A 27,241-nucleotide genomic window follows, 5' to 3' on the forward strand; every position below is an offset into this window, starting at 1 on the left:
CAGCAGGATCCCACAGCTGCCCCCCAGAAGCGCTGCCTGCCAAGGGCTGAGATCTCCATTCTAACACACCCTGCAAATCTGATGGGCTGGAAGATTGCAGGGCAGTAACTGTATGAACACAGCCATACATTTCATCAGCGTTATCTAACAAGTCTCAAGAAAGGAACGTCATTTAAGCCTGACTTGAGACTATAGTCTACAAAATAGAACAAGCAATTGTTTTGGCAACCTGTGTAATTTTTGGGGCTGTGTATGTTTTCTTTTGTTGTTGTTGTCTTTGTTTTGAAATAGAAAATTCACTGGCTTCAGAAGAGCAAGCCCCAGATTCACTAGGATGAAGAACCGCTGACAAGAACCCTCAGCATTCCTAACAGTAACACCAGAAAGACAGGAAAAAGTTAAAAATGATAGACCTACCTGAAAAGATCCCAAATGTCTCGGTAACCTGTCTAATGACTATTTTTTTCCTAAGCTCTACAAGTTCCTATAGCTATGAGGTAATTATCTGAAAGAAAGGAAAGGCAGAAAGCTGCTCAGCCTTTATTTTTTACCAGGACTGTCTCGTGGGATTCTACCACAACTTTGACCACAAGAAAGGATGGCAAATTTTGACTACAGAGCATTCATAACCAGGAGGCATCTTTTCCTCCTTACTCAAGTCCAGTGAGGGTTTAAAAGGGAAAAATATAGAAAAGGGGACTGAACAAGTTGTGTCATACCTCTTAGGCGTTCGTCATCTATGGAGAAGAAGAGAACTCTAGCACTTTCTGTGCGTGGTAGAGAAAGAACCCTAGACAAGTACAAAGGGGTTTTAGCATTCTCAAAGGTCCTATCAAATGCCCTGAGCACAAGTTAGAGCTGTAGTGCCTCAGAGAAATGGTGTACATGGAAGAGCTCTACTCCATAGTATGCAAATAAAGCCTTCTATTAAAGAACCCCACTTTTTACAATAAAATTGACTGTGTCTTTGCCTTTTGGCTCTCACTGCTCAGAGGTGTGCAGTGTCAGTTTCCCATTTTCTCAGTGCTGCCATTAATATTCCCACAGCATCCAACTACTACAGCCAAGTAGACAACAAATACAAATGGAACTTGCCTTCCTTGGTGCTTTTCAATTTCTGACATCTCCGGCTCACCAGCAGCCCCAGACGGGATGTCTTGGAAATGTGAATCCTGTTGCCACCTGACGTTTTCCGGTTTTATCATTCCAAGTACGTAAGGCTCTGCAAAACCAGCACCAAAACAGAAAGCAAGTCAAAACCAAATTATTTCTCTGCTTGCCCGGAAAAATTCCTCTTTTCAAGTGAAATATTTACACTGGAGAAGACAGATTTAGGAAGGACAAAATCTTCTTCTCCCTGATTTTCTGAGCTGTAGCTCTCCTCCAGGATTTTCCACTTTGTTCTAGGCATCTCCTATGCATTCTTAAACATTTAGCATCACATCCAGAAGACAGTGAATAGCTTCTGAATTCAGCACAAGTGTGGTGGGCTTGTTGCTTTGTGGTGTTGTTTTTTAATATTTTGGGTAACTTGGCACGGTTTCCTTTCATTCCTACCTGACTGAGACTTGATTAAATATTCCTTCATCTGCATTTCATAAGGCCTTATTTTATCCGAGCTTAGGACTCCCCAGTGATCCTTCAGTTTCTCTTTTCTGAAGGTCCAGGAATAGAATTCAGTAACTAACAGAATGTTCATGGAGCTTGGGGTCAACTCCAGGATTTTGTTCCTCCCTCTACCTTAACACCCATTTTCCTTAAAATCCTGTTGGCTTCCATGTAACTTGGTATGACTGCTGTGCCACCTTTTTCCCTGCTTGAGAAGTTTAGGGGAAGCTTTTTCACCGCTCTGCAAAAATCCCAATGCCTTCTCAAGGCGTGCCTTTCAAAATTCCTGAGATGCAAGCAGGAGTTACCTCTCATTAATCTCCCACAGCCTTGGCAAGCAGCAATGAGGATCAGAATGCTTCAGCAGAAGTACTGACTTCTGCTGCTGAAAATCCTCTGGATTATGACCTTCTTTACACCGTATTGCTCTACAGTGCCTGCCAGAAGCCGTTCCTTAGAAATGGCTCCGTTAGGAGGGTTCTGCTCTTACCTTCTTTGATGCCCAACTCCTCTGTGTCTCCAAAGAAGGAAAACTGGAAAGCACTGGACTCCTGAGTTCTGTCGTTTTCAGGCAAAGGTCCCAGACGTTCGTCTGGGGCAGAGTCCTGTGCATCCTCTTTGTCCCAGCCTGTTTCCACTGTCTTTTCCGGTTTCATCTTTGAAGGTCCAAGCAAGTGTTTTAAATCAGCAGCAGTGTCGCAATCGATTTCTTCAGACACTGAAAGCAGTGTCTCACTCTCTTCTTTCTCCCTCTGCTTTACTGAAGAAAGGCTTTACTGAAATGAGATTGTTTAAGGATAGCGACTCAACACATGTCCTTTTCGAAGACAGCTTCCCTAAGAGCCACCTTGCTCGTCATGTCTCCCTAAAGGTATCCAAGCCATTAAGGATTCACGTTCAAGGGTAAGCAGTGGGGAAATATCTGTCTAAAGACAGGAATGAGTGTCCTTTTTAATCAGCTATGTGCTTAAGTGACTTTTCCCTACACAATACATGGTAACATAGAAATCAAGAATCGTGGAAATGCCAAGAGCTAATTCGGTTTTCCCACAGACCTGCAAGTCTCGAGGTCCCTGTACTGACCCTTCTCACCTTCACTTACGGCAGCAAACAGAGGGACTAGAAAGAAAAGGTGACACTACGTGCTGCTGTTGGAGGTCCCAGTTGAGGCCCGACGTGGCTGGCGGGAGCGGTTGCTCCAGCGCGACGTCCCCGACGGTGTCCCCCTGCGCCTGGGCCTCTCAGCACTTGCTGCTCTCCTCCTGCTCCTGTCCTGGCGACTCCTGGAGCGGACAGGTTGATCCGAGGCTCGACGTTGCACGCAGGAGCGGCTGCGTCTCGGGGACGTCCCTGAGGACGTCTCCCTTCGCCTGGGCCTCTCTGCCCTCGACGTTCTCCTGCCGCTCCTGTCATGGCAACTCCTCGACCGGGCAGGTGGACTCTGGGCATGAGCTTGCTGCCGGGAGCGGCTGTGTCTGCGGGAAGCCCGTGACGGTGTCTCCCTTTGCCTGCGCCTCTCTGCACTTGATGTTCTCCTACTGCTCCTGTCACGGCGACTCCGCGACCGGACGGCCCCATCTGAGGCCCGCCTCTGCTGTTGAGAGCGCCTTCGCCTGCGGTCAGGCCCAGCATGTCTGGAATGGACCCTGTCCTCAGGGCCCGTCCAGCTGCTGGATCTTGCCCTTGGTGTGCGTGCGCTGCCGGTGTCTGCCAAGGAAGAAACTGCATGCCGGGGGCTTCTGTGGCTGCTGGTCCCTGGAGTTGGAGACTGGGGAGCCAGACCCGATGGCACTGCGCTGCTGGAGCTCGGCCTGATGGCCTCGGATTCTGAAAGGCCGTGAGCAGGCTCCAGTCCTGACTGTCTGATCCGGCTGGGGCCATTGAGCTCTGGCTGCTCATCCCTGGGGGCTGTAAAGCCAAACAGGAATGTCAGAGGCCTCCCAGGCCATGCCCAACCAGAACACTGCCCCCAGCCCTCCAGGAGCCCATGGGCTTTGCCGTGCCCAGCCTGGGCACTGGCCCCAGCCCAGGGACACCCGCCTGCTTTGCCTCATACCTGTGCCGAGACCAGCACAGCTGTCACACTCCCAGCGGGTTCTCCTCACTGTCAGGCCAGAGCAGCGCCTGTGGGTGCCCTCGGCAGCACAGGAGGAGCACAGGAGCAGCTTCCAGGGCCTGGGGAAGCAAACGGGTTGATGGCTCTGAGAACAAAGTGTCCCAGCACGGGATTGTGCAGCCGAGCACCACTGGCTCCTTCCGCTTTGAGCCCTTCCTGAGACACAGGTTCCCTGCAGAGCCCCGGGTGCAGCTTCCCAACTCACCCCTCTTCCTCTGCCTCCTCCCTGCCTCCTGGGTAAAGGCATTCCCTGGCATTGCACCTGCTGTGACGCACTCTCAGATCCGCGAAGGCGTCGTTGTCCTCCCATGTTGGCAGTCTGATGGGGAAAGGAAAAGCTCATGTGTTTCTGCTGCCCTGACCGCATGGACGTAACAGGGTGTCCCTGCTCTTCCTCCAATGCTTTTCCAAGTCCCGTGAGAAGCGCAAGTCCAGACTCCCTGGATGGGGCAGGGCCTGGACTGCTGGGGCAGGGCCTGGCACAGCACGGCACTTGCACCCTCCTGTCTTGTGAGCCCCGCAGAAGGACACCAACCTGAAGGGGATGCGGATTCCCATGATGAACATTTCGACAGCGAACATGCCATCGTCTCTGCAGAGGGGGCAGCAGAAGGAGAAAAAACCAGCACGCATGGCCTGTCCCTGCAGGGCAAACAGAAGCAGTGTGAGCCAGGCCCTGGTGCTGCTGAGCACCTGCTGTGTCCCAGGCCTGAGGGCATGGCTCCCACCTGGAGGCAGTCCCTGTGGAACCAGGCTCTTTGGCACGTTGGGCACACTATGGTGGTAAAGGTCATTCTGTCTTCCACTGGCTCCATGCAGATGGGGCATTCGGTGCCCGGCTCTGGAGTCACCTGCACCATCTGCTCTGGACGGTGCTCAGGGCAGTAGGACCTGGGGGCAAAAGGACGGGCATAATGAGAAAGTCTTGGTCCTTCCCCAAGGGTGGCCAGAAGGGGAGAGGAGCTACCTGTATGGGGCAATGTACTGCGTAACACAGCCGCCCTCCTTGGCACAGGGCAGGTGGAACCATCTGTCGCAGCCTTCCTCGCAGCACATGATGGTGGCCCCGCTCTGGCCGCAGACGCAGCAGTGCTGGAATGAGCCAGGCAGCCCCATCAGCGGCAGCCTCGGGGCCTCCCCAGGCAGCCCCAGGGCTGCGGGCAGGGAGCAGGATGGGGCTGCTGCTGGCTCTCAGCCCACAGAGCCAGCTGGTGGAGGAAGCACCTGTGCCAGGGCCTCTTTGGAGCTGCTGGGAGCCAGACTTTGTCCCACAGCTGGCTGCATGGCCGGCCTTTCTTGCTGGGGCTCTGGGCTAAGCTCTGGCAAACGTCTCCTGGCACAAATGTCCCTGCTCTTTTGCCAGGCTCTCACCTTCTGTGCCGCCCGCCTGACTGCACATTGGATATCTTGAGGAAGAAAACCCAGGAATCCAACCTGTTTCTTTTCTTGCCGGAAAAGAAGAGTGGCAAAATACTGCAGAAAAGGGGAAGAGGTGATGAAGACAGGGTGGCAGGGACTGCCCATTGCAATGCGGGAGGGAGTGCCCGGAGCCACTCACCAGGCAGAACATGTGGGCACAGAGCCCGTATTTCTCCCGTCTGTTTCCGCAGGTGTCCGGGTCAGCGTCCACACGATGACACAACACGCATGCTGCAGGGGACAGAGCCAATGGCAGCGGGCGTCAGCAGCTCTGTGAGGCTCTCAGCCCGCAGCATCGACCCCAAGAGCTGCTCTGTCCCTGCCTGCGTGCCTGGCTGATGGGCAGGGCTGGAGGCCTTGGAGAGCAGCGGCCATTGCGGGCACGGGGCTCCCAACAGCTGCCCCCTGGCCCAGCTGGGCCCCACTTGAGGAGGAAGGAGGCTGCCAGCCCTGGCCTGGCTGAGCAGCTCCTGCCTCCTTTGGCTTCTGCTCTGGGCCCCACGCTGGCCACCCCGACAGCCCCTGGGCCAGGCTGTGGGAGGGCTGCTTTGCCCCTCACCTGGCTCCCTGCCATCAGGGCCCTCCTGCTCTCTGTTGCACATGGCGGCTGTCAGCGCTGAGTCCCTGTGCAGGAACGCCGCTGTCTCCGCCAGGTGCTGGTCCTCTCTCTCTGTGGGAGGAAGAAAAGTGATGGGAGTTTGGAGAACAGGCCCAGAGCTACGAGGGTGCTACTCCCTGGTCAGCCCTGCGTGAGCCCTGCTCCTGTCCGCCTTCTGCTCCCGTCGTCGCGTTCAGGAACACCGCGGTCTCCTCTGGATGTTCCTGCGCTGATTCTGGGAAGGGAGAGGCAGGTGAGCCTGCAGCGCAGGCCCAGAGCTCCGAGGTGTGGGGCCCCTCTGGTCCCTGGGCAGCTGCATCCCTGCCTTACCTTCTCCTCCCGTTGCCAGGTCGCACTGACACACGGTCTGAGCCCAGCCTTCCCTTGTGGGGCTTTGGTTGCACGTGTCACAATGGCCACTCTGACATCAGCATCTTGCTCCCAAGATTCACGCAGCCATGGCCTCACATGCCCGGCAGCCACTTGAGGCTGCCCCCTTGGGAACCGCGGTTCTGACATGGTTCCAAGCCTTTGGTCAGCACGGAACCAGGCCAGAGACTCCTGCAGCAAGTGCAGGGTCCAAGCCCAAGCCCCAGGGCAGCCATCGAGGGTGGCACTGTAGGCACAAAGGTGCTGTTCAGGCACGGCCACGCCAGGGCTCCTGCCCCTGGCAGTCGGTTGCCCAGAGAGCTTGTGCAGAGTCTCTTGCACTGCACAGATTCCAAACCTGCTCTTGGTGAACCGATGTTTTCCTCAAGACCTCTCTGCAGTAAACTGAGATGAACCTGATTTCATGCCCGTGCTGATCACTGTTGGGAACAGGAGATAAAGCTGGGGACCACTGCAGCTGCCTCCCAACCTCAATTCTCCTGTCATCTAACGATCTCATGAATTTGACATTTCCTATTAAGCAGAAAAATTAGTATTAAGCTTCTGAGAAAGCTCATCCTTTACACTGACTCTATGGAAACCCGGGAAATTCAATGAAAGATTACCTTGTATCTGACTGGAGAGCTTGCAACAGTGCTCAGCTCAGGAGTCAATTGCTTTTCCCACATTAAAGAACTTTGCCAGTTTTGTCCGTGCTTTCCTTCTAGCAACTATATTGAAAAAAGTCAAGACGGGACACACGCAAACCGTTCTTGTAGAGTTTTCGCATTCACGCCTTTGCAAACACACTCCTGCAAAGTCCAGATCATTGACTGCTAGAACAGTCAGCGGGACCCCAGGGAAACAGGGCAGGGGCTGACAAGCAGAGATACCCTGCACGTGCCTGATGCTGGGGCACCGGGAGTTCACCCATGTTCCTGTCTCCAGGGGAGAGCCCCCTTGGGTGGAAAACAATGCCTTCACTGAACTAGGAGGGAGGCACAGCAGGTGCAATGCCAGGGAATGCCTTTACCCAGGAGGCAGGGTGGAGGCGGAGGAAGAGGGGAGCGTTGGGAAGCTGCACGCGGGGCTCTGCAGGGAACCTGTGTCTCGGCAAGGCATTGAGGCAGAAGGAGCCAGAAGAGCTCAGCCATGCAATCCCGAGCTGTGGACACTTTGTCCTCAGCACCAGGAACCCGTTTGCTTCTCCAGGCCCTGGGAAGTGCTCCGGTGCCTCTCCCGCAAGTTATGCATCGACACACAGCCACCGACTCTTCCTCAACCCTTCTCAGCACTGGACAGCAGGACACAGTAAAATGTTGTCTCTGGTGCATGATCTAATTATTCAAAGTCTAATTATTCAAAGTCCTGCAAAGAAGCAACTTACATTGAAAGCATCCACACCAAAATCCCCAAACCCTGGTACAAATCTTGAACTGACACAAGAAACATGTTCCTATTCAGAAACACAGTGTTGGCTAACATTTTGGTCAATATTTTTTCCTATTAGGTGTTTGAATGGATTTCAAAAGTAACATTTTTTGGCAAGTTCTTCAAGGAACAAGCAGGAAACACGTGTGAACTCGAAAAGAAGATTTATTGGCTTGCTTTCACATCCCTTTTGGAATCCCTATGCTTCATCCAGCATGCAAGAAAATTGTGAAAATCCAACTTCATATTAGGAGAAGTTTCTGAATTTGCAGTTTGCCTCAAAGACTTTCTGTACACAGTTAAGGAACTGGCTCTGGAACTTACAGGGATTGAGTGGTTCCCCTGACTGGACATCACCACATGACCTTACCAAAACAACTATTCTTGCCTCGCAATTTGAGCTCTTCTAGAGGCTTTGTCCTGAGCAACTTTGTTAGGTCCCTCTCTGCTCGGCTGTCGAGCCTGTCCAGGTCCCTCTGGAGGGCAGCACAGCCTTGTGGTGCATCAGCCCCTGCTCCCACTTCTGTGCTATCAGCAAACGTGCTGAGGGAGCGCTCTGTCCCTTCTGCCAGGTCACTGGGGAATAAGGCAAACAAGGCTGGCCCCAGCACGGCCCCCTGAGGTCACAACCCTCTGAGTTTGGAGCTCCACTGTCCACTTCTCCACCCTACTCTCCCTGAACTGCCTCAGGAGCATATTATGGGAGACAGGGACAAAGCCTCGCTGAAGCTCCAGCTGACAACTCAGCCACTGCTCTCCCCGCACAAACCCAGCCAGTCACTGCAGCACAGGTGGCTATGAGATTCCTCAAGCATGGTTTTCCCTTCCTGTTATTCCCGAGCTTTGGAGATGACATCCAGGAGGAGGTGTTGTGTCACCTGTCGGGAGATGGAGGAGAGGCTGATGGGCCTGCAGTTTCTTGGCTTCTTCTTGGTGCCCTTTGGGAAGACTGCAGTGATGCAGGCTTTCCTGCAATGCTCATGCCTCTCTTGCGAAGCATCACCTTCCCTGACTGGCTGAGAGAGCTCCCAGTGCCGGGGCCAGGAGCAGAGATTTCCCCTGGCCCCAAAAGGGAAGGCAGGGCTCGGGCCGTGTGTCAGTGCGACGTGGCAACGGGAGGAGAAGGTAAGGCAGGGATGCAGCTGCCCAGGGACCAGAGGGGCCCCACACCTCGGAGCTCTGGGCCTGTGCTGCAGGCTCACCTGCCTCTCCCTTCCCAGAATCAGCGCAGGAACATCCAGAGGAGACCGCGGTGTTCCTGAACGCGACGACGGGAGCAGAAGGCGGACAGGAGCAGGGCTCACGCAGGGCTGATCAGGGAGTAGCACCCTCATTGCTCTGGGCATGTCCTGCAAATTCCCCACACCCTTCTTCCCTCCACAGAGAGACAGGACCAGCACCTCGAGGACACCGTGTTGTTCCTGGACAGGGACTCAGCGCTGACAGCCGCCATGTGCGACAGGGAGCAGGAGGGCCCTGATGGCAGGGAGCCAGGTGATGGCAAAGCAGCCCCTCCTACAGCCTGGCCCAGGGGCTGTCGGGGTGGCCAGCGTGGGGCCCAGAGCAGAAGCCAAAGGAGGCAGGAGCTGCTCAGCCAGGCCAGGGCTGGCAGCCTCCTTCCTCCTCAAGTGGGGCCCAGCTGGGCCAGGGGGCAGCTGTTGGGAGCCCCGTGCCCGCAATGGCCGCTGCTCTCCAAGGCCTCCAGCCCTGCCCATCAGGCAGGCACGCAGGCAGGGACAGAGCAGCTCTTGGGGTCGATGCTGCGGGCTGAGAGCCCCACAGAGCTGCTGACGCCCGCTGCCATTGGCTCTGTCCCCTGCAGCATGCCTGCTGTGTCGTTGTGTAAAGGCTGACCCCTGTGCTTCCCCAGGCCCTGGCAAGTGCCCCTGTGCTGCTCCTGTGCTGCCCAGGGCACCCACGGGCGTTGCTCGTGCCTGAGAGCGACCAGAACCAGCGGGGAGTGTGACAGCTCCGCTGCCCTGGGCTCGGCTGTCAGGCCAAGACACCCCTGGGCAGGGGGCAGTGTCCTTTTGGGCCTGGCAGAGCCCGTAGGCTCCTGGAGGGCTGGGGGCACTGCTCCGGCCCAGCCTGGCCCAGGCCTGGGAGGCCTTTGACATTGCTGATTGCCCTCACAGCCTCCAGGGCCGAGCCAGAGCTCAATGGCCCCAGCCTGAGCGGACGGTCTGGACTGGAGCCTTCCCGTGGCTCCCCGGAACCCGAGAGCATCAGCGCCAGCTCAGAAACACTGCCTAACCGGGTTTGACAGTATTTTTTCCTGTTAGGTCCTTGAAAGGATTTAAAAGGTAATGTTGTTTGGCAACTTCTTCAAGGAACAAATACGACATGATTCTTTTCAAGAAAGGGTTTTATTAGTTTGGTTTCAGTTTCCATTTGGAATTCTTATGCTTCCTAAGACGATCCAGAAACTAATGAAAACCTAACATATTCCTAGGAGAAGTTTTTGAATCCACTACTCGCAGAAGTCTCTAAATTCACTGTTTCTCTTAAACACTTCCTTACACCTAGTTAGCTAGCTGCTCCTGTAACAGAGAGAGATGCAGTGATTTACGTGGCTGGACATTCACAACATGATGTTACACACACCAGTATACTAACAGCCTTTTGTTCCCTGACAGTTACAAAGCTTCAGGCTCTTCTGGAGGTCCCTGAATTAATTTTGCGTGCACATCCATAGCTGTGTTCCCTCCCCATGCTCAGCATTCAGCCACAGTTACCAAGGGAACAGATGTTCCATACTCACCTCAAGCAATAATCTACGTCTTTCTTCCCAACCCTCTTATTCTTCACTGAACTCTACAGATCTACAAAAAATTACTTTGGGCCCTGTGCACAAAAGAAAACACAACAGAACACCAATCAATAGGGTTCAACACTTGTGATTCTGCTGCTGCTCCCAACAAACATGAATGAACAACACAACAGTCAAGTCAGAAGCTCTATTCTTCATGTCCCTCCTATTCTCTGCCCCCCACACATGTCGGCTCCAACAGAAACGTTCCCTACTGCAGCCTGGTGTACTAAGAAAAATGAAAGGCAGCAGCTGTCTCCCTGAACATGCTGAAATCTAAATTGCAGTGAAACAGCAGCTCTTGCATTAAATGCTCAGCAGCAGGATCCCACAGCTGCCCCCCAGAAGCGCTGCCTGCCAAGGGCTGAGATCTCCATTCTAACACACCCTGCAAATCTGATGGGCTGAAGATTGCAGGGCAGTAACTGTATGAACACAGCCATACATTTCATCAGCGTTATCTAACAAGTCTCAAGAAAGGAACGTCATTTAAGCCTGACTTGAGACTATAGTCTACAAAATAGAACAAGCAATTGTTTTGGCAACTGTGTAATTTTTGGGGCTGTGTATGTTTTCTTTTGTTGTTGTTGTCTTTGTTTTGAAATAGAAATTCACTGGCTTCAGAAGAGCAAGCCCCCAGATTCACTAGGATGAAGAACCGCTGACAAGAACCCTCAGCATTCCTAACAGTAACACCAGAAAGACAGGAAAAAGTTAAAAATGATAGACCTACCTGAAAAGATCCCAAATGTCTCGGTAACCTGTCTAATGACTATTTTTTTCCTAAGCTCTACAAGTTCCTATAGCTATGAGGTAATTATCTGAAAGAAAAGGAAAGGCCAGAAAGCTGCTCAGCCTTTATTTTTTACCAGGACTGTCTCGTGGGATTCTACCACAACTTTGACCACAAGAAAGGATGGCAAATTTTGACTACAGGAGCATTCATAACCAGGAGGCATCTTTTCCTCCTTACTCAAGTCCAGTGAGGGTTTTAAAAGGGAAAAATATAGAAAAGGGGACTGAACAAGTTGTGTCATACCTCTTAGGCGTTCGTCATCTATGGAGAAGAAGAGAACTCTAGCACTTTCTGTGCGTGGTAGAGAAAGAACCCCTAGACAAGTACAAAGGGGTTTTAGCATTCTCAAAGGTCCTATCAATGCCCTGAGCACAAGTTAGAGCTGTAGTGCCTCAGAGAAATGGTGTACATGGAAGAGCTCTACTCCATAGTATGCAAATAAAGCCTTCTATTAAAGAACCCCACTTTTTACAATAAAATTGACTGTGTCTTTGCCTTTTGGCTCTCACTGCTCAGAGGTGTGCAGTGTCAGTTTCCCATTTTCTCAGTGCTGCCATTAATATTCCCACAGCATCCAACTACTACAGCCAAGTAGACAACAAATACAAATGGAACTTGCCTTCCTTGGTGCTTTTCAATTTCTGACATCTCCGGCTCACCAGCAGCCCCAGACGGGATGTCTTGGAAATGTGAATCCTGTTGCCACCTGACGTTTTCCGGTTTTATCATTCCAAGTACGTAAGGCTCTGCAAAACCAGCACCAAAACAGAAAGCAAGTCAAAACCAAATTATTTCTCTGCTTGCCCGGAAAAATTCCTCTTTTCAAGTGAAATATTTACACTGGAGAAGACAGATTTAGGAAGGACAAAATCTTCTTCTCCCTGATTTTCTGAGCTGTAGCTCTCCTCCAGGATTTTCCACTTTGTTCTAGGCATCTCCTATGCATTCTTAAACATTTAGCATCACATCCAGAAGACAGTGAATAGCTTCTGAATTCAGCACAAGTGTGGTGGGCTTGTTGCTTTGTGGTGTTGTTTTTTAATATTTTGGGTAACTTGGCACGGTTTCCTTTCATTCCTACCTGACTGAGACTTGATTAAATATTCCTTCATCTGCATTTCATAAGGCCTTATTTTATCCGAGCTTAGGACTCCCCAGTGATCCTTCAGTTTCTCTTTTCTGAAGGTCCAGGAATAGAATTCAGTAACTAACAGAATGTTCATGGAGCTTGGGGTCAACTCCAGGATTTTGTTCCTCCCTCTACCTTAACACCCATTTTCCTTAAAATCCTGTTGGCTTCCATGTAACTTGGTATGACTGCTGTGCCACCTTTTTCCCTGCTTGAGAAGTTTAGGGGAAGCTTTTTCACCGCTCTGCAAAAATCCCAATGCCTTCTCAAGGCGTGCCTTTCAAAATTCCTGAGATGCAAGCAGGAGTTACCTCTCATTAATCTCCCACAGCCTTGGCAAGCAGCAATGAGGATCAGAATGCTTCAGCAGAAGTACTGACTTCTGCTGCTGAAAATCCTCTGGATTATGACCTTCTTTACACCGTATTGCTCTACAGTGCCTGCCAGAAGCCGTTCCTTAGAAATGGCTCCGTTAGGAGGGTTCTGCTCTTACCTTCTTTGATGCCCAACTCCTCTGTGTCTCCAAAGAAGGAAAACTGGAAAGCACTGGACTCCTGAGTTCTGTCGTTTTCAGGCAAAGGTCCCAGACGTTCGTCTGGGGCAGAGTCCTGTGCATCCTCTTTGTCCCAGCCTGTTTCCACTGTCTTTTCCGGTTTCATCTTTGAAGGTCCAAGCAAGTGTTTTAAATCAGCAGCAGTGTCGCAATCGATTTCTTCAGACACTGAAAGCAGTGTCTCACTCTCTTCTTTCTCCCTCTGCTTTACTGAAGAAAGGCTTTACTGAAATGAGATTGTTTAAGGATAGCGACTCAACACATGTCCTTTTCGAAGACAGCTTCCCTAAGAGCCACCTTGCTCGTCATGTCTCCCTAAAGGTATCCAAGCCATTAAGGATTCACGTTCAAGGGTAAGCAGTGGGGAAATATCTGTCTAAAGACAGGAATGAGTGTCCTTTTTAATCAGCTATGTGCTTAAGTGACTTTTCCCTACACAATACATGGTAACATAGAAATCAAGAATCGTGGAAATGCCAAGAGCTAATTCGGTTTTCCCACAGACCTGCAAGTCTCGAGGTCCCTGTACTGACCCTTCTCACCTTCACTTACGGCAGCAAACAGAGGGACTAGAAAGAAAAGGTGACACTACGTGCTGCTGTTGGAGGTCCCAGTTGAGGCCCGACGTGGCTGGCGGGAGCGGTTGCTCCAGCGCGACGTCCCCGACGGTGTCCCCCTGCGCCTGGGCCTCTCAGCACTTGCTGCTCTCCTCCTGCTCCTGTCCTGGCGACTCCTGGAGCGGACAGGTTGATCCGAGGCTCGACGTTGCACGCAGGAGCGGCTGCGTCTCGGGGACGTCCCTGAGGACGTCTCCCTTCGCCTGGGCCTCTCTGCCCTCGACGTTCTCCTGCCGCTCCTGTCATGGCAACTCCTCGACCGGGCAGGTGGACTCTGGGCATGAGCTTGCTGCCGGGAGCGGCTGTGTCTGCGGGAAGCCCGTGACGGTGTCTCCCTTTGCCTGCGCCTCTCTGCACTTGATGTTCTCCTACTGCTCCTGTCACGGCGACTCCGCGACCGGACGGCCCCATCTGAGGCCCGCCTCTGCTGTTGAGAGCGCCTTCGCCTGCGGTCAGGCCCAGCATGTCTGGAATGGACCCTGTCCTCAGGGCCCGTCCAGCTGCTGGATCTTGCCCTTGGTGTGCGTGCGCTGCCGGTGTCTGCCAAGGAAGAAACTGCATGCCGGGGGCTTCTGTGGCTGCTGGTCCCTGGAGTTGGAGACTGGGGAGCCAGACCCGATGGCACTGCGCTGCTGGAGCTCGGCCTGATGGCCTCGGATTCTGAAAGGCCGTGAGCAGGCTCCAGTCCTGACTGTCTGATCCGGCTGGGGCCATTGAGCTCTGGCTGCTCATCCCTGGGGGCTGTAAAGCCAAACAGGAATGTCAGAGGCCTCCCAGGCCATGCCCAACCAGAACACTGCCCCCAGCCCTCCAGGAGCCCATGGGCTTTGCCGTGCCCAGCCTGGGCACTGGCCCCAGCCCAGGGACACCCGCCTGCTTTGCCTCATACCTGTGCCGAGACCAGCACAGCTGTCACACTCCCAGCGGGTTCTCCTCACTGTCAGGCCAGAGCAGCGCCTGTGGGTGCCCTCGGCAGCACAGGAGGAGCACAGGAGCAGCTTCCAGGGCCTGGGGAAGCAAACGGGTTGATGGCTCTGAGAACAAAGTGTCCCAGCACGGGATTGTGCAGCCGAGCACCACTGGCTCCTTCCGCTTTGAGCCCTTCCTGAGACACAGGTTCCCTGCAGAGCCCCGGGTGCAGCTTCCCAACTCACCCCTCTTCCTCTGCCTCCTCCCTGCCTCCTGGGTAAAGGCATTCCCTGGCATTGCACCTGCTGTGACGCACTCTCAGATCCGCGAAGGCGTCGTTGTCCTCCCATGTTGGCAGTCTGATGGGGAAAGGAAAAGCTCATGTGTTTCTGCTGCCCTGACCGCATGGACGTAACAGGGTGTCCCTGCTCTTCCTCCAATGCTTTTCCAAGTCCCGTGAGAAGCGCAAGTCCAGACTCCCTGGATGGGGCAGGGCCTGGACTGCTGGGGCAGGGCCTGGCACAGCACGGCACTTGCACCCTCCTGTCTTGTGAGCCCCGCAGAAGGACACCAACCTGAAGGGGATGCGGATTCCCATGATGAACATTTCGACAGCGAACATGCCATCGTCTCTGCAGAGGGGGCAGCAGAAGGAGAAAAAACCAGCACGCATGGCCTGTCCCTGCAGGGCAAACAGAAGCAGTGTGAGCCAGGCCCTGGTGCTGCTGAGCACCTGCTGTGTCCCAGGCCTGAGGGCATGGCTCCCACCTGGAGGCAGTCCCTGTGGAACCAGGCTCTTTGGCACGTTGGGCACACTATGGTGGTAAAGGTCATTCTGTCTTCCACTGGCTCCATGCAGATGGGGCATTCGGTGCCCGGCTCTGGAGTCACCTGCACCATCTGCTCTGGACGGTGCTCAGGGCAGTAGGACCTGGGGGCAAAAGGACGGGCATAATGAGAAAGTCTTGGTCCTTCCCCAAGGGTGGCCAGAAGGGGAGAGGAGCTACCTGTATGGGGCAATGTACTGCGTAACACAGCCGCCCTCCTTGGCACAGGGCAGGTGGAACCATCTGTCGCAGCCTTCCTCGCAGCACATGATGGTGGCCCCGCTCTGGCCGCAGACGCAGCAGTGCTGGAATGAGCCAGGCAGCCCCATCAGCGGCAGCCTCGGGGCCTCCCCAGGCAGCCCCAGGGCTGCGGGCAGGGAGCAGGATGGGGCTGCTGCTGGCTCTCAGCCCACAGAGCCAGCTGGTGGAGGAAGCACCTGTGCCAGGGCCTCTTTGGAGCTGCTGGGAGCCAGACTTTGTCCCACAGCTGGCTGCATGGCCGGCCTTTCTTGCTGGGGCTCTGGGCTAAGCTCTGGCAAACGTCTCCTGGCACAAATGTCCCTGCTCTTTTGCCAGGCTCTCACCTTCTGTGCCGCCCGCCTGACTGCACATTGGATATCTTGAGGAAGAAAACCCAGGAATCCAACCTGTTTCTTTTCTTGCCGGAAAAGAAGAGTGGCAAAATACTGCAGAAAAGGGGAAGAGGTGATGAAGACAGGGTGGCAGGGACTGCCCATTGCAATGCGGGAGGGAGTGCCCGGAGCCACTCACCAGGCAGAACATGTGGGCACAGAGCCCGTATTTCTCCCGTCTGTTTCCGCAGGTGTCCGGGTCAGCGTCCACACGATGACACAAAACGCATGCTGCAGGGGACAGAGCCAATGGCAGCGGGCGTCAGCAGCTCTGTGGGGCTCTCAGCCCGCAGCATCGACCCCAAGAGCTGCTCTGTCCCTGCCTGCGTGCCTGCCTGATGGGCAGGGCTGGAGGCCTTGGAGAGCAGCGGCCATTGCGGGCACGGGGCTCCCAACAGCTGCCCCCTGGCCCAGCTGGGCCCCACTTGAGGAGGAAGGAGGCTGCCAGCCCTGGCCTGGCTGAGCAGCTCCTGCCTCCTTTGGCTTCTGCTCTGGGCCCCACGCTGGCCACCCCGACAGCCCCTGGGCCAGGCTGTGGGAGGGCTGCTTTGCCCTCACCTGGCTCCCTGCCATCAGGGCCCTCCTGCTCCCTGTCACACATGGCGGCTGTCAGCGCTGAGTCCCTGTGCAGGAACGCCGCTGTCTCCGCCAGGTGCTGGTCCTCTCTCTCTGTGGAGGGAAGAAAAGTGATGGGAGTTTGGAGAACAGGCCCAGAGCTACGAGGGTGCTACTCCCTGGTCAGCCCTGCGTGAGCCCTGCTCCTGTCCGCCTTCTGCTCCCGTCGTCGCGTTCAGGAACACCGCGGTCTCCTCTGGATGTTCCTGCGCTGATTCTGGGAAGGGAGAGGCAGGTGAGCCTGCAGCGCAGGCCCAGAGCTCCGAGGTGTGGGGCCCCTCTGGTCCCTGGGCAGCTGCATCCCTGCCTTACCTTCTCCTCCCGTTGCCAGGTCACACTGACACACGGTCTGAGCCCAGCCTTCCCTTGTGGGGCTTTGGTTGCACGTGTCACAATGGCCACTCTGACATCAGCATCTTGCTCCCAAGATTCACGCAGCCATGGCCTCACATGCCCGGCAGCCACTTGAGGCTGCCCCCTTGGGAACCGCGGTTCTGACATGGTTCCAAGCCTTTGGTCAGCACGGAACCAGGCCAGAGACTCCTGCAGCAAGTGCAGGGTCCAAGCCCAAGCCCCAGGGCAGCCATCGAGGGTGGCACTGTAGGCACAAAGGTGCTGTTCAGGCACGGCCACGCCAGGGCTCCTGCCCCTGGCAGTCGGTTGCCCAGAGAGCTTGTGCAGAGTCTCTTGCACTGCACAGATTCCAAACCTGCTCTTGGTGAACCGATGTTTTCCTCAAGACCTCTCTGCAGTAAACTGAGATGAACCTGATTTCATGCCCGTGCTGATCACTGTTGGGAACAGGAGATAAAGCTGGGGACCACTGCAGCTGCCTCCCAACCTCAATTCTCCTGTCATCTAACGATCTCATGAATTTGACATTTCCTATTAAGCAGAAAAATTAGTATTAAGCTTCTGAGAAAGCTCATCCTTTACACTGACTCTATGGAAACCCGGGAAATTCAATGAAAGATTACCTTGTATCTGACTGGAGAGCTTGCAACAGTGCTCAGCTCAGGAGTCAATTGCTTTTCCCACATTAAAGAACTTTGCCAGTTTTGTCCGTGCTTTCCTTCTAGCAACTATATTGAAAAAAGTCAAGACGGGACACACGCAAACCGTTCTTGTAGAGTTTTCGCATTCACGCCTTTGCAAACACACTCCTGCAAAGTCCAGATCATTGACTGCTAGAACAGTCAGCGGGACCCCAGGGAAACAGGGCAGGGGCTGACAAGCAGAGATACCCTGCACGTGCCTGATGCTGGGGCACCGGGAGTTCACCCATGTTCCTGTCTCCAGGGGAGAGCCCCCTTGGGTGGAAAACAATGCCTTCACTGAACTAGGAGGGAGGCACAGCAGGTGCAATGCCAGGGAATGCCTTTACCCAGGAGGCAGGGTGGAGGCGGAGGAAGAGGGGAGCGTTGGGAAGCTGCACGCGGGGCTCTGCAGGGAACCTGTGTCTCGGCAAGGCATTGAGGCAGAAGGAGCCAGAAGAGCTCAGCCATGCAATCCCGAGCTGTGGACACTTTGTCCTCAGCACCAGGAACCCGTTTGCTTCTCCAGGCCCTGGGAAGTGCTCCGGTGCCTCTCCCGCAAGTTATGCATCGACACACAGCCACCGACTCTTCCTCAACCCTTCTCAGCACTGGACAGCAGGACACAGTAAAATGTTGTCTCTGGTGCATGATCTAATTATTCAAAGTCTAATTATTCAAAGTCCTGCAAAGAAGCAACTTACATTGAAAGCATCCACACCAAAATCCCCAAACCCTGGTACAAATCTTGAACTGACACAAGAAACATGTTCCTATTCAGAAACACAGTGTTGGCTAACATTTTGGTCAATATTTTTTCCTATTAGGTGTTTGAATGGATTTCAAAAGTAACATTTTTTGGCAAGTTCTTCAAGGAACAAGCAGGAAACACGTGTGAACTCGAAAAGAAGATTTATTGGCTTGCTTTCACATCCCTTTTGGAATCCCTATGCTTCATCCAGCATGCAAGAAAATTGTGAAAATCCAACTTCATATTAGGAGAAGTTTCTGAATTTGCAGTTTGCCTCAAAGACTTTCTGTACACAGTTAAGGAACTGGCTCTGGAACTTACAGGGATTGAGTGGTTCCCCTGACTGGACATCACCACATGACCTTACCAAAACAACTATTCTTGCCTCGCAATTTGAGCTCTTCTAGAGGCTTTGTCCTGAGCAACTTTGTTAGGTCCCTCTCTGCTCGGCTGTCGAGCCTGTCCAGGTCCCTCTGGAGGGCAGCACAGCCTTGTGGTGCATCAGCCCCTGCTCCCACTTCTGTGCTATCAGCAAACGTGCTGAGGGAGCGCTCTGTCCCTTCTGCCAGGTCACTGGGGAATAAGGCAAACAAGGCTGGCCCCAGCACGGCCCCCTGAGGTCACAACCCTCTGAGTTTGGAGCTCCACTGTCCACTTCTCCACCCTACTCTCCCTGAACTGCCTCAGGAGCATATTATGGGAGACAGGGACAAAGCCTCGCTGAAGCTCCAGCTGACAACTCAGCCACTGCTCTCCCCGCACAAACCCAGCCAGTCACTGCAGCACAGGTGGCTATGAGATTCCTCAAGCATGGTTTTCCCTTCCTGTTATTCCCGAGCTTTGGAGATGACATCCAGGAGGAGGTGTTGTGTCACCTGTCGGGAGATGGAGGAGAGGCTGATGGGCCTGCAGTTTCTTGGCTTCTTCTTGGTGCCCTTTGGGAAGACTGCAGTGATGCAGGCTTTCCTGCAATGCTCATGCCTCTCTTGCGAAGCATCACCTTCCCTGACTGGCTGAGAGAGCTCCCAGTGCCGGGGCCAGGAGCAGAGATTTCCCCTGGCCCCAAAAGGGAAGGCAGGGCTCGGGCCGTGTGTCAGTGCGACGTGGCAACGGGAGGAGAAGGTAAGGCAGGGATGCAGCTGCCCAGGGACCAGAGGGGCCCCACACCTCGGAGCTCTGGGCCTGTGCTGCAGGCTCACCTGCCTCTCCCTTCCCAGAATCAGCGCAGGAACATCCAGAGGAGACCGCGGTGTTCCTGAACGCGACGACGGGAGCAGAAGGCGGACAGGAGCAGGGCTCACGCAGGGCTGATCAGGGAGTAGCACCCTCATTGCTCTGGGCATGTCCTGCAAATTCCCCACACCCTTCTTCCCTCCACAGAGAGACAGCACCAGCACCTCGAGGACACCGTGTTGTTCCTGGACAGGGACTCAGCGCTGACAGCCGCCATGTGCGACAGGGAGCAGGAGGGCCCTGATGGCAGGGAGCCAGGTGATGGCAAAGCAGCCCCTCCTACAGCCTGGCCCAGGGGCTGTCGGGGTGGCCAGCGTGGGGCCCAGAGCAGAAGCCAAAGGAGGCAGGAGCTGCTCAGCCAGGCCAGGGCTGGCAGCCTCCTTCCTCCTCAAGTGGGGCCCAGCTGGGCCAGGGGGCAGCTGTTGGGAGCCCCGTGCCCGCAATGGCCGCTGCTCTCCAAGGCCTCCAGCCCTGCCCATCAGCCAGGCACGCAGGCAGGGACAGAGCAGCTCTTGGGGTCGATGCTGCGGGCTGAGAGCCCCACAGAGCTGCTCATGCCCGCAGCCATTGGCTCTGTCCCCTGCAGCATGCCTGCTGTGTCGTTGTGTAAAGGCTGACCCCTGTGCTTCCCCAGGCCCTGGCAAGTGCCCCTGTGCTGCTCCTGTGCTGCCCAGGGCACCCACGGGCGTTGCTCGTGCCTGAGAGCGACCAGAACCAGCGGGGAGTGTGACAGCTCCGCTGCCCTGGGCTCGGCTGTCAGGCCAAGACACCCCTGGGCAGGGGGCAGTGTCCTTTTGGGCCTGGCAGAGCCCGTAGGCTCCTGGAGGGCTGGGGGCACTGCTCCGGCCCAGCCTGGCCCAGGCCTGGGAGGCCTTTGACATTGCTGATTGCCCTCACAGCCTCCAGGGCCGAGCCAGAGCTCAATGGCCCCAGCCTGAGCGGACGGTCTGGACTGGAGCCTTCCCGTGGCTCCCCGGAACCCGAGAGCATCAGCGCCAGCTCAGAAACACTGCCTAACCGGGTTTGACAGTATTTTTTCCTGTTAGGTCCTTGAAAGGATTTAAAAGGTAATGTTGTTTGGCAACTTCTTCAAGGAACAAATACGACATGATTCTTTTCAAGAAAGGTTTTATTAGTTTGGTTTCAGTTTCCATTTGGAATTCTTATGCTTCCTAAGACGATCCAGAAACTAATGAAAACCTAACATATTCCTAGGAGAAGTTTTTGAATCCACTACTCGCAGAAGTCTCTAAATTCACTGTTTCTCTTAAACACTTCCCTTACACCTAGTTAGCTAGCTGCTCCTGTAACAGAGAGAGATGCAGTGATTTACGTGGCTGGACATCACAACATGATGTTACACACACCAGTATACTAACAGCCTTTTGTTCCCTGACAGTTACAAAGCTTCAGGCTCTTCTGGAGGTCCTGAATTAATTTTGCGTGCACATCCATAGCCGTGTTCCCTCCCCATGCTCAGCATTCAGCCACAGTTACCAGGGAACAGATGTTCCATACTCACCTCAAGCAATAATCTACGTCTTTCTTCCCAACCCTCTTATTCTTCACTGAACTCTACAGATCTACAAAAAATTACTTTGGGCCCTCTGCACAAAAGAAAACACAACAGAACACCAATCAATAGGGTTCAACACTTGTGATTCTGCTGCTGCTCCCAACAAACATGAATGAACAACACAACAGTCAAGTCAGAAGCTCTATTCTTCACGTCCCTCCTATTCTCTTGCCCCCCACCACATGTCGGCTCCAACAGAAACGTTCCCTACTGCAGCCTGGTGTACTAAGAAAAATGAAAGACAGCAGCTGTCTCCCTGAACATGCTGAAATCTAAATTGCAGTGAAACAGCAGCTCTTGCATTAAATGCTCAGCAGCAGGATCCCACAGCTGCCCCCCAGAAGCGCTGCCTGCCAAGGGCTGAGATCTCCATTCTAACACACCCTGCAAATCTGATGGGCTGGAAGATTGCAGGGCAGTAACTGTATGAACACAGCCATACATTTCATCAGCGTTATCTAACAAGTCTCAAGAAAGGAACGTCATTTAAGCCTGACTTGAGACTGTAGTCTACAAAACAGAACAAGCAATTGTTTTGGCAACCTGTGTAATTTTTGGGGCTGTGTATGTTTTCTTTTGTTGTTGTTGTCTTTGTTTTGAAATAGAAAATTTACTGGCTTCAGAAGAGCAAGCCCCAGATTCACTAGGATGAAGAACCGCACGGACATATGTTGCTGACAAGAACCCTCAGCATTCCTAACAGTAACACCAGAGACAGGAAAAAGTTAAAAATGATAGACCTACCTGAAAAATCCCAAATGTCTCGGTAACCTGTCTAGTGACTATTTTTTTCCTAAGCTCTACAAGTTCCTATAGCTATGAGGTAATTATCTGAAAGAAAGGAAAGGCAGAAAGCTGCTCAGCCTTTATTTTTTACCAGGACTGTCTCGTGGGATTCTACCACAACTTTGACCACAAGAAAGGATGGCAAATTTTGACTACAGAGCATTCATAACCAGGAGGCATCTTTTCCTCCTTACTCAAGTCCAGTAAGGGTTTAAAAGGGAAAAATATAGAAAAGGGGACTGAACAAGTTGTGTCATACCTCTTAGGCGTTCGTCATCTATGAAGTAGAAGAAAACTCTAGCACTTTCTGTGCGTGGTAGAGAAAGAACCCTAGACAAGTACAAAGGGGTTTTATCAATCTCAAAGGTCCTATCAAATGCCCTGAGCACAAGTTAGAGCTGTAGTGCCTCAGAGAAATGGTGTACATGGAAGAGCTCTACTCCATAGTATGCAAATAAAGCCTTCTATTAAAGAACCCCACTTTTTACAATAAAATTGACTGTGTCTTTGCCTTTTGGCTCTCACTGCTCAGAGGTGTGCAGTGTCAGTTTCCCATTTTCTCAGTGCTGCCATTAATATTCCCACAGCATCCAACTACTACAGCCAAGTAGACAACAAATACAAATGGAACTTGCCTTCCTTGGTGCTTTTCAATTTCTGACATCTCCGGCTCACCAGCAGCCCCAGACGGGATGTCTTGGAAATGTGAATCCTGTCGCCACCTGACGTTTTCCGGTTTTGTCGTTCCAAGTACGTAAGGCTCTGCAAAACCAGCACCAAAACAGAAAGCAAGTCAAAACCAAATTATTTCTCTGCTTGCCCGGAAAAATTCCTCTTTTCAAGTGAAATATTTACACTGGAGAAGACAGATTTAGGAAGGACAAAATCTTCTTCTCCCTGATTTTCTGAGCTGTAGCTCTCCTCCAGGATTTTCCACTTTGTTCTAGGCATCTCCTATGCATTCTTAAACATTTAGCATCACATCCAGAAGACAGTGAATAGCTTCTGAATTCAGCACAAGTGTGGTGGGCTTGTTGCTTTGTGGTGTTGTTTTTTAATATTTTGGGTAACTTGGCACGGTTTCCTTTCATTCCTACCTGACTGAGACTTGATTAAATATTCCTTCATCTGCATTTCATAAGGCCTTATTTTATCCGAGCTTAGGACTCCCCAGTGATCCTTCAGTTTCTTTTTTCTGAAGGTCCAGGAATAGAATTCAGTAACTAACAGAATGTTCATGGAGCTTGGGGTCAACTCCAGGATTTTGTTCCTCCCTCTACCTTAACACCCATTTTCCTTAAAATCCTGTTGGCTTCCATGTAACTTGGTATGACTGCTGTGCCACCTTTTTCCCTGCTTGAGAAGTTTAGGGGAAGCTTTTTCACCGCTCTGCAAAAATCCCAATGCCTTCTCAATGCGTGCCTTTCAAAATTCCTGAGATGCAAGCAGGAGTTACCTCTCATTAATCTCCCACAGCCTTGGCAAGCAGCAATGAGGATCAGAATGCTTCAGCAGAAGTACTGACTTCTGCTGCTGAAAATCCTCTGGATTATGACCTTCTTTACACCGTATTGCTCTACAGTGCCTGCCAGAAGCCGTTCCTTAGAAATGGCTCCGTTAGGAGGGTTCTGCTCTTACCTTCTTTGATGCCCAACTCCTCTGTGTCTCCAAAGAAGGAAAACTGGAAAGCACTGGACTCCTGAGTTCTGTCGTTTTCAGGCAAAGGTCCCAGACGTTCGTCTGGGGCAGAGTCCTGTGCATCCTCTTTGTCCCAGCCTGTTTCCACTGTCTTTTCCGGTTTCATCTTTGAAGGTCCAAGCAAGTGTTTTAAATCAGCAGCAGTGTCGCAATCGATTTCTTCAGACACTGAAAGCAGTGTCTCACTCTCTTCTTTCTCCCTCTGCTTTACTGAAGAAAGGCTTTACTGAAATGAGATTGTTTAAGGATAGCGACTCAACACATGTCCTTTTCAAAGACAGCTTCCCTAAGAGCCACCTTGCTCGTCATGTCTCCCTAAAGGTATCCAAGCCATTAAGGATTCACGTTCAAGGGTAAGCAGTGGGGAAATATCTGTCTAAAGACAGGAATGAGTGTCCTTTTTAATCAGCTATGTGCTTAAGTGACTTTTCCCTACACAATACATGGTAACATAGAAATCAAGAATCGTGGAAATGCCAAGAGCTAATTCGGTTTTCCCACAGACCTGCAAGTCTCGAGGTCCCTGTACTGACCCTTCTCACCTTCACTTACGGCAGCAAACAGAGGGACTAGAAAGAAAAGGTGACACTACGTGCTGCTGTTGGAGGTCCCAGTTGAGGCCCGACGTGGCTGGCGGGAGCGGTTGCTCCAGCGCGACGTCCCCGACGGTGTCCCCCTGCGCCTGGGCCTCTCAGCACTTGCTGCTCTCCTCCTGCTCCTGTCCTGGCGACTCCTGGAGCGGACAGGTTGATCCGAGGCTCGACGTTGCACGCAGGAGCGGCTGCGTCTCGGGGACGTCCCTGAGGACGTCTCCCTTCGCCTGGGCCTCTCTGCCCTCGACGTTCTCCTGCCGCTCCTGTCATGGCAACTCCTCGACCGGGCAGGTGGACTCTGGGCATGAGCTTGCTGCCGGGAGCGGCTGTGTCTGCGGGAAGCCCGCGACGGTGTCTCCCTTTGCCTGCGCCTCTCTGCACTTGATGTTCTCCTACTGCTCCTGTCATGGCGACTCCGCGACCGGACGGCCCCATCTGAGGCCCGCCTCTGCTGTTGAGAGCGCCTTCGCCTGCGGTCAGGCCCAGCATGTCTGGAATGGACCCTGTCCTCAGGGCCCGTCCAGCTGCTGGATCTTGCCCTTGGTGTGCGTGCGCTGCCGGTGTCTGCCAAGGAAGAAACTGCATGCCGGGGGCTTCTGTGGCTGCTGGTCCCTGGAGTTGGAGACTGGGGAGCCAGACCCGATGGCACTGCGCTGCTGGAGCTCGGCCTGATGGCCTCGGATTCTGAAAGGCCGTGAGCAGGCTCCAGTCCTGACTGTCTGATCCGGCTGGGGCCATTGAGCTCTGGCTGCTCATCCCTGGGGGCTGTAAAGCCAAACAGGAATGTCAGAGGCCTCCCAGGCCATGCCCAACCAGAACACTGCCCCCAGCCCTCCAGGAGCCCATGGGCTTTGCCGTGCCCAGCCTGGGCACTGGCCCCAGCCCAGGGACACCCGCCTGCTTTGCCTCATACCTGTGCCGAGACCAGCACAGCTGTCACACTCCCAGCGGGTTCTCCTCACTGTCAGGCCAGAGCAGCGCCTGTGGGTGCCCTCGGCAGCACAGGAGGAGCACAGGAGCAGCTTCCAGGGCCTGGGGAAGCAAACGGGTTGATGGCTCTGAGAACAAAGTGTCCCAGCACGGGATTGTGCAGCCGAGCACCACTGGCTCCTTCCGCTTTGAGCCCTTCCTGAGACACAGGTTCCCTGCAGAGCCCCGGGTGCAGCTTCCCAACTCACCCCTCTTCCTCTGCCTCCTCCCTGCCTCCTGGGTAAAGGCATTCCCTGGCATTGCACCTGCTGTGACGCACTCTCAGATCCGCGAAGGCGTCGTTGTCCTCCCATGTTGGCAGTCTGATGGGGAAAGGAAAAGCTCATGTGTTTCTGCTGCCCTGACCGCATGGACGTAACAGGGTGTCCCTGCTCTTCCTCCAATGCTTTTCCAAGTCCCGTGAGAAGCGCAAGTCCAGACTCCCTGGATGGGGCAGGGCCTGGACTGCTGGGGCAGGGCCTGGCACAGCACGGCACTTGCACCCTCCTGTCCTTGTGAGCCCCGCAGAAGGACACCAACCTGAAGGGGATGCGGATTCCCATGATGAACATTTCGACAGCGAACATGCCATCGTCTCTGCAGAGGGGGCAGCAGAAGGAGAAAAAACCAGCACGCATGGCCTGTCCCTGCAGGGCAAACAGAAGCAGTGTGAGCCAGGCCCTGGTGCTGCTGAGCACCTGCTGTGTCCCAGGCCTGAGGGCATGGCTCCCACCTGGAGGCAGTCTCTGTGGAACCAGGCTCTTTGGCACGTTGGGCACACTATGGTGGTAAAGGTCATTCTGTCTTCCACTGGCTCCATGCAGATGGGGCATTCGGTGCCCGGCTCTGGAGTCACCTGCACCATCTGCTCTGGACGGTGCTCAGGGCAGTAGGACCTGGGGGCAAAAGGACGAGCATAATGAGAAAGTCTTGGTCCTTCCCCAAGGGTGGCCAGAAGGGGAGAGGAGCTACCTGTATGGGGCAATGTACTGCGTAACACAGCCGCCCTCCTTGCACAGGGCAGGTGGAACCATCTGTCGCAGCCTTCCTCGCAGCACATGATGGTGGCCCCGCTCTGGCCGCAGACGCAGCAGTGCTGGAATGAGCCAGGCAGCCCCATCAGCGGCAGCCTCGGGGCCTCCCCAGGCAGCCCCAGGGCTGCGGGCAGGGAGCAGGATGGGGCTGCTGCTGGCTCTCAGCCCACAGAGCCAGCTGGTGGAGGAAGCACCTGTGCCAGGGCCTCTTTGGAGCTGCTGGGAGCCAGACTTTGTCCCACAGCTGGCTGCATGGCCGGCCTTTCTTGCTGGGGCTCTGGGCTAAGCTCTGGCAAACGTCTCCTGGCACAAATGTCCCTGCTCTTTTGCCAGGCTCTCACCTTCTGTGCCGCCCGCCTGACTGCACATTGGATATCTTGAGGAAGAAAACCCAGGAATCCAACCTGTTTCTTTTCTTGCCGGAAAAGAAGAGTGGCAAAATACTGCAGAAAAGGGGAAGAGGTGATGAAGACAGGGTGGCAGGGACTGCCCATTGCAATGCGGGAGGGAGTGCCCGGAGCCACTCACCAGGCAGAACATGTGGGCACAGAGCCCGTATTTCTCCCGTCTGTTTCCGCAGGTGTCCGGGTCAGCGTCCACACGATGACACAAAACGCATGCTGCAGGGGACAGAGCCAATGGCAGCGGGCGTCAGCAGCTCTGTGGGGCTCTCAGCCCGCAGCATCGACCCCAAGAGCTGCTCTGTCCCTGCCTGCGTGCCTGCCTGATGGGCAGGGCTGGAGGCCTTGGAGAGCAGCGGCCATTGCGGGCACGGGGCTCCCAACAGCTGCCCCCTGGCCCAGCTGGGCCCCACTTGAGGAGGAAGGAGGCTGCCAGCCCTGGCCTGGCTGAGCAGCTCCTGCCTCCTTTGGCTTCTGCTCTGGGCCCCACGCTGGCCACCCCGACAGCCCCTGGGCCAGGCTGTGGGAGGGCTGCTTTGCCCTCACCTGGCTCCCTGCCATCAGGGCCCTCCTGCTCCCTGTCACACATGGCGGCTGTCAGCGCTGAGTCCCTGTGCAGGAACGCCGCTGTCTCCGCCAGGTGCTGGTCCTCTCTCTCTGTGGAGGGAAGAAAAGTGATGGGAGTTTGGAGAACAGGCCCAGAGCTACGAGGGTGCTACTCCCTGGTCAGCCCTGCGT

The 27,241-nt window shown here is 54.1% G+C and overlaps 4 protein-coding genes across 5 annotated transcripts; all 4 read right to left on the reverse strand.

Moving 5' to 3' along the window:
* Nucleotides 1-511: 511 nt before the first annotated feature.
* On the reverse strand, nucleotides 512-12,934 carry LOC147645435 (uncharacterized). The gene is made up of 13 exons (XM_086874622.1): nucleotides 12,769-12,934; nucleotides 5,703-5,813; nucleotides 5,283-5,374; nucleotides 5,096-5,197; nucleotides 4,692-4,816; nucleotides 4,453-4,615; nucleotides 4,260-4,366; nucleotides 3,930-4,043; nucleotides 3,665-3,783; nucleotides 2,701-3,516; nucleotides 2,099-2,384; nucleotides 1,096-1,222; nucleotides 512-790 (listed from the first exon to the last, which is right to left on the reverse strand). Exons 1-10 carry the CDS (start codon nucleotides 12,932-12,934, stop codon nucleotides 2,747-2,749), a joined length of 1,869 nt encoding a protein of 622 aa, XP_086730748.1. The 3' UTR covers nucleotides 512-790; nucleotides 1,096-1,222; nucleotides 2,099-2,384; nucleotides 2,701-2,746.
* LOC147645436 (E3 ubiquitin-protein ligase PHF7-like) lies at nucleotides 9,889-16,770 on the reverse strand. Its single transcript, XM_086874621.1, has 16 exons — nucleotides 16,741-16,770; nucleotides 16,372-16,645; nucleotides 15,953-16,044; nucleotides 15,766-15,867; nucleotides 15,362-15,486; nucleotides 15,123-15,285; nucleotides 14,930-15,036; nucleotides 14,600-14,713; nucleotides 14,335-14,453; nucleotides 13,371-14,186; nucleotides 12,769-13,054; nucleotides 11,766-11,892; nucleotides 11,390-11,461; nucleotides 11,084-11,171; nucleotides 10,303-10,385; nucleotides 9,889-10,081 (listed from the first exon to the last, which is right to left on the reverse strand). Exons 2-10 carry the CDS (start codon nucleotides 16,412-16,414, stop codon nucleotides 13,417-13,419), a joined length of 1,635 nt encoding a protein of 544 aa, XP_086730747.1. The 5' UTR covers nucleotides 16,415-16,645; nucleotides 16,741-16,770; the 3' UTR covers nucleotides 9,889-10,081; nucleotides 10,303-10,385; nucleotides 11,084-11,171; nucleotides 11,390-11,461; nucleotides 11,766-11,892; nucleotides 12,769-13,054; nucleotides 13,371-13,416.
* A 3,787-nt stretch (nucleotides 16,771-20,557) lies between these two features.
* On the reverse strand, nucleotides 20,558-25,742 carry LOC147645437 (nucleolar protein 8-like). 2 transcript variants are annotated; one of them, XR_015282353.1, is made up of 7 exons: nucleotides 25,609-25,742; nucleotides 25,013-25,391; nucleotides 24,049-24,864; nucleotides 23,447-23,732; nucleotides 22,444-22,570; nucleotides 22,068-22,138; nucleotides 20,558-21,853 (listed from the first exon to the last, which is right to left on the reverse strand). XR_015282353.1 is itself a non-coding variant. In XM_086874620.1 (6 exons), exons 3-6 carry the CDS (start codon nucleotides 23,610-23,612, stop codon nucleotides 21,816-21,818), a joined length of 402 nt encoding a protein of 133 aa, XP_086730746.1. In that variant the 5' UTR covers nucleotides 23,613-23,732; nucleotides 24,049-24,864; nucleotides 25,013-25,194; the 3' UTR covers nucleotides 20,558-21,815. The 2 variants fall into 2 exon arrangements, 1 of the variants encoding a protein (XP_086730746.1); XM_086874620.1 differs by lacking the exon at nucleotides 25,609-25,742 and having other exon boundaries at nucleotides 25,013-25,194.
* LOC147645438 (G2/M phase-specific E3 ubiquitin-protein ligase-like) lies at nucleotides 25,412-27,234 on the reverse strand. Its single transcript, XM_086874623.1, has 7 exons — nucleotides 27,050-27,234; nucleotides 26,631-26,722; nucleotides 26,444-26,545; nucleotides 26,067-26,164; nucleotides 25,767-25,964; nucleotides 25,566-25,665; nucleotides 25,412-25,429 (listed from the first exon to the last, which is right to left on the reverse strand). Exons 1-7 carry the CDS (start codon nucleotides 27,090-27,092, stop codon nucleotides 25,412-25,414), a joined length of 651 nt encoding a protein of 216 aa, XP_086730749.1. The 5' UTR covers nucleotides 27,093-27,234.
* Nucleotides 27,235-27,241: the final 7 nt, after the last annotated feature.

Source organism: Cyanistes caeruleus, unplaced genomic scaffold, assembly GCF_971803275.1.
Source record: "Cyanistes caeruleus unplaced genomic scaffold, bCyaCae1.hap1.1 HAP1_SCAFFOLD_325, whole genome shotgun sequence".
In the NCBI taxonomy this organism is placed as follows: Eukaryota; Metazoa; Chordata; class Aves; order Passeriformes; family Paridae; genus Cyanistes; species Cyanistes caeruleus.

Excerpts from the sequence above, each read along its gene's own strand:
- LOC147645436 (XM_086874621.1), bottom strand. The coding sequence starts at position 16,414 with ATGTGTGACAGGGAGCAGGAGGGCCCTGATGGCAGGGAGCCAG. Across the intron at positions 16,045-16,371 it reads CCCTGATGGCAGGGAGCCAG|CATGCGTTTTGTGTCATCGT; the intron begins GTGAGGGCAAAG and ends TGTCCCCTGCAG. Across the intron at positions 15,037-15,122 it reads TCCACAGGGACTGCCTCCAG|GGACAGGCCATGCGTGCTGG; the intron begins GTGGGAGCCATG and ends TTTGCCCTGCAG.
- LOC147645435 (XM_086874622.1), bottom strand. The coding sequence starts at position 12,934 with ATGAAACCGGAAAAGACAGTGGAAACAGGCTGGGACAAAGAGGATGCA. Across the intron at positions 4,367-4,452 it reads TCCACAGGGACTGCCTCCAG|GGACAGGCCATGCGTGCTGG; the intron begins GTGGGAGCCATG and ends TTTGCCCTGCAG. Across the intron at positions 4,044-4,259 it reads GGAATCCGCATCCCCTTCAG|ACTGCCAACATGGGAGGACA; the intron begins GTTGGTGTCCTT and ends TTTCCCCATCAG.
- LOC147645437 (XM_086874620.1), bottom strand. The coding sequence starts at position 23,612 with ATGAAACCGGAAAAGACAGTGGAAACAGGCTGGGACAAAGAGGATGCA. Across the intron at positions 22,571-23,446 it reads GGAGTTGGGCATCAAAGAAG|AGCCTTACGTACTTGGAACG; the intron begins GTAAGAGCAGAA and ends CTGGTTTTGCAG. Across the intron at positions 21,854-22,067 it reads AGATGACGAACGCCTAAGAG|ATAATTACCTCATAGCTATA; the intron begins GTATGACACAAC and ends CCTTTCTTTCAG.
- LOC147645438 (XM_086874623.1), bottom strand. The coding sequence starts at position 27,092 with ATGTGTGACAGGGAGCAGGAGGGCCCTGATGGCAGGGAGCCAG. Across the intron at positions 26,165-26,443 it reads TCAGGCGGGCGGCACAGAAG|CACTGCTGCGTCTGCGGCCA; the intron begins GTGAGAGCCTGG and ends GGCTCATTCCAG. Across the intron at positions 25,666-25,766 it reads TCAGGCCTGGGACACAGCAG|AGACGATGGCATGTTCGCTG; the intron begins GTGCTCAGCAGC and ends CCCCCTCTGCAG.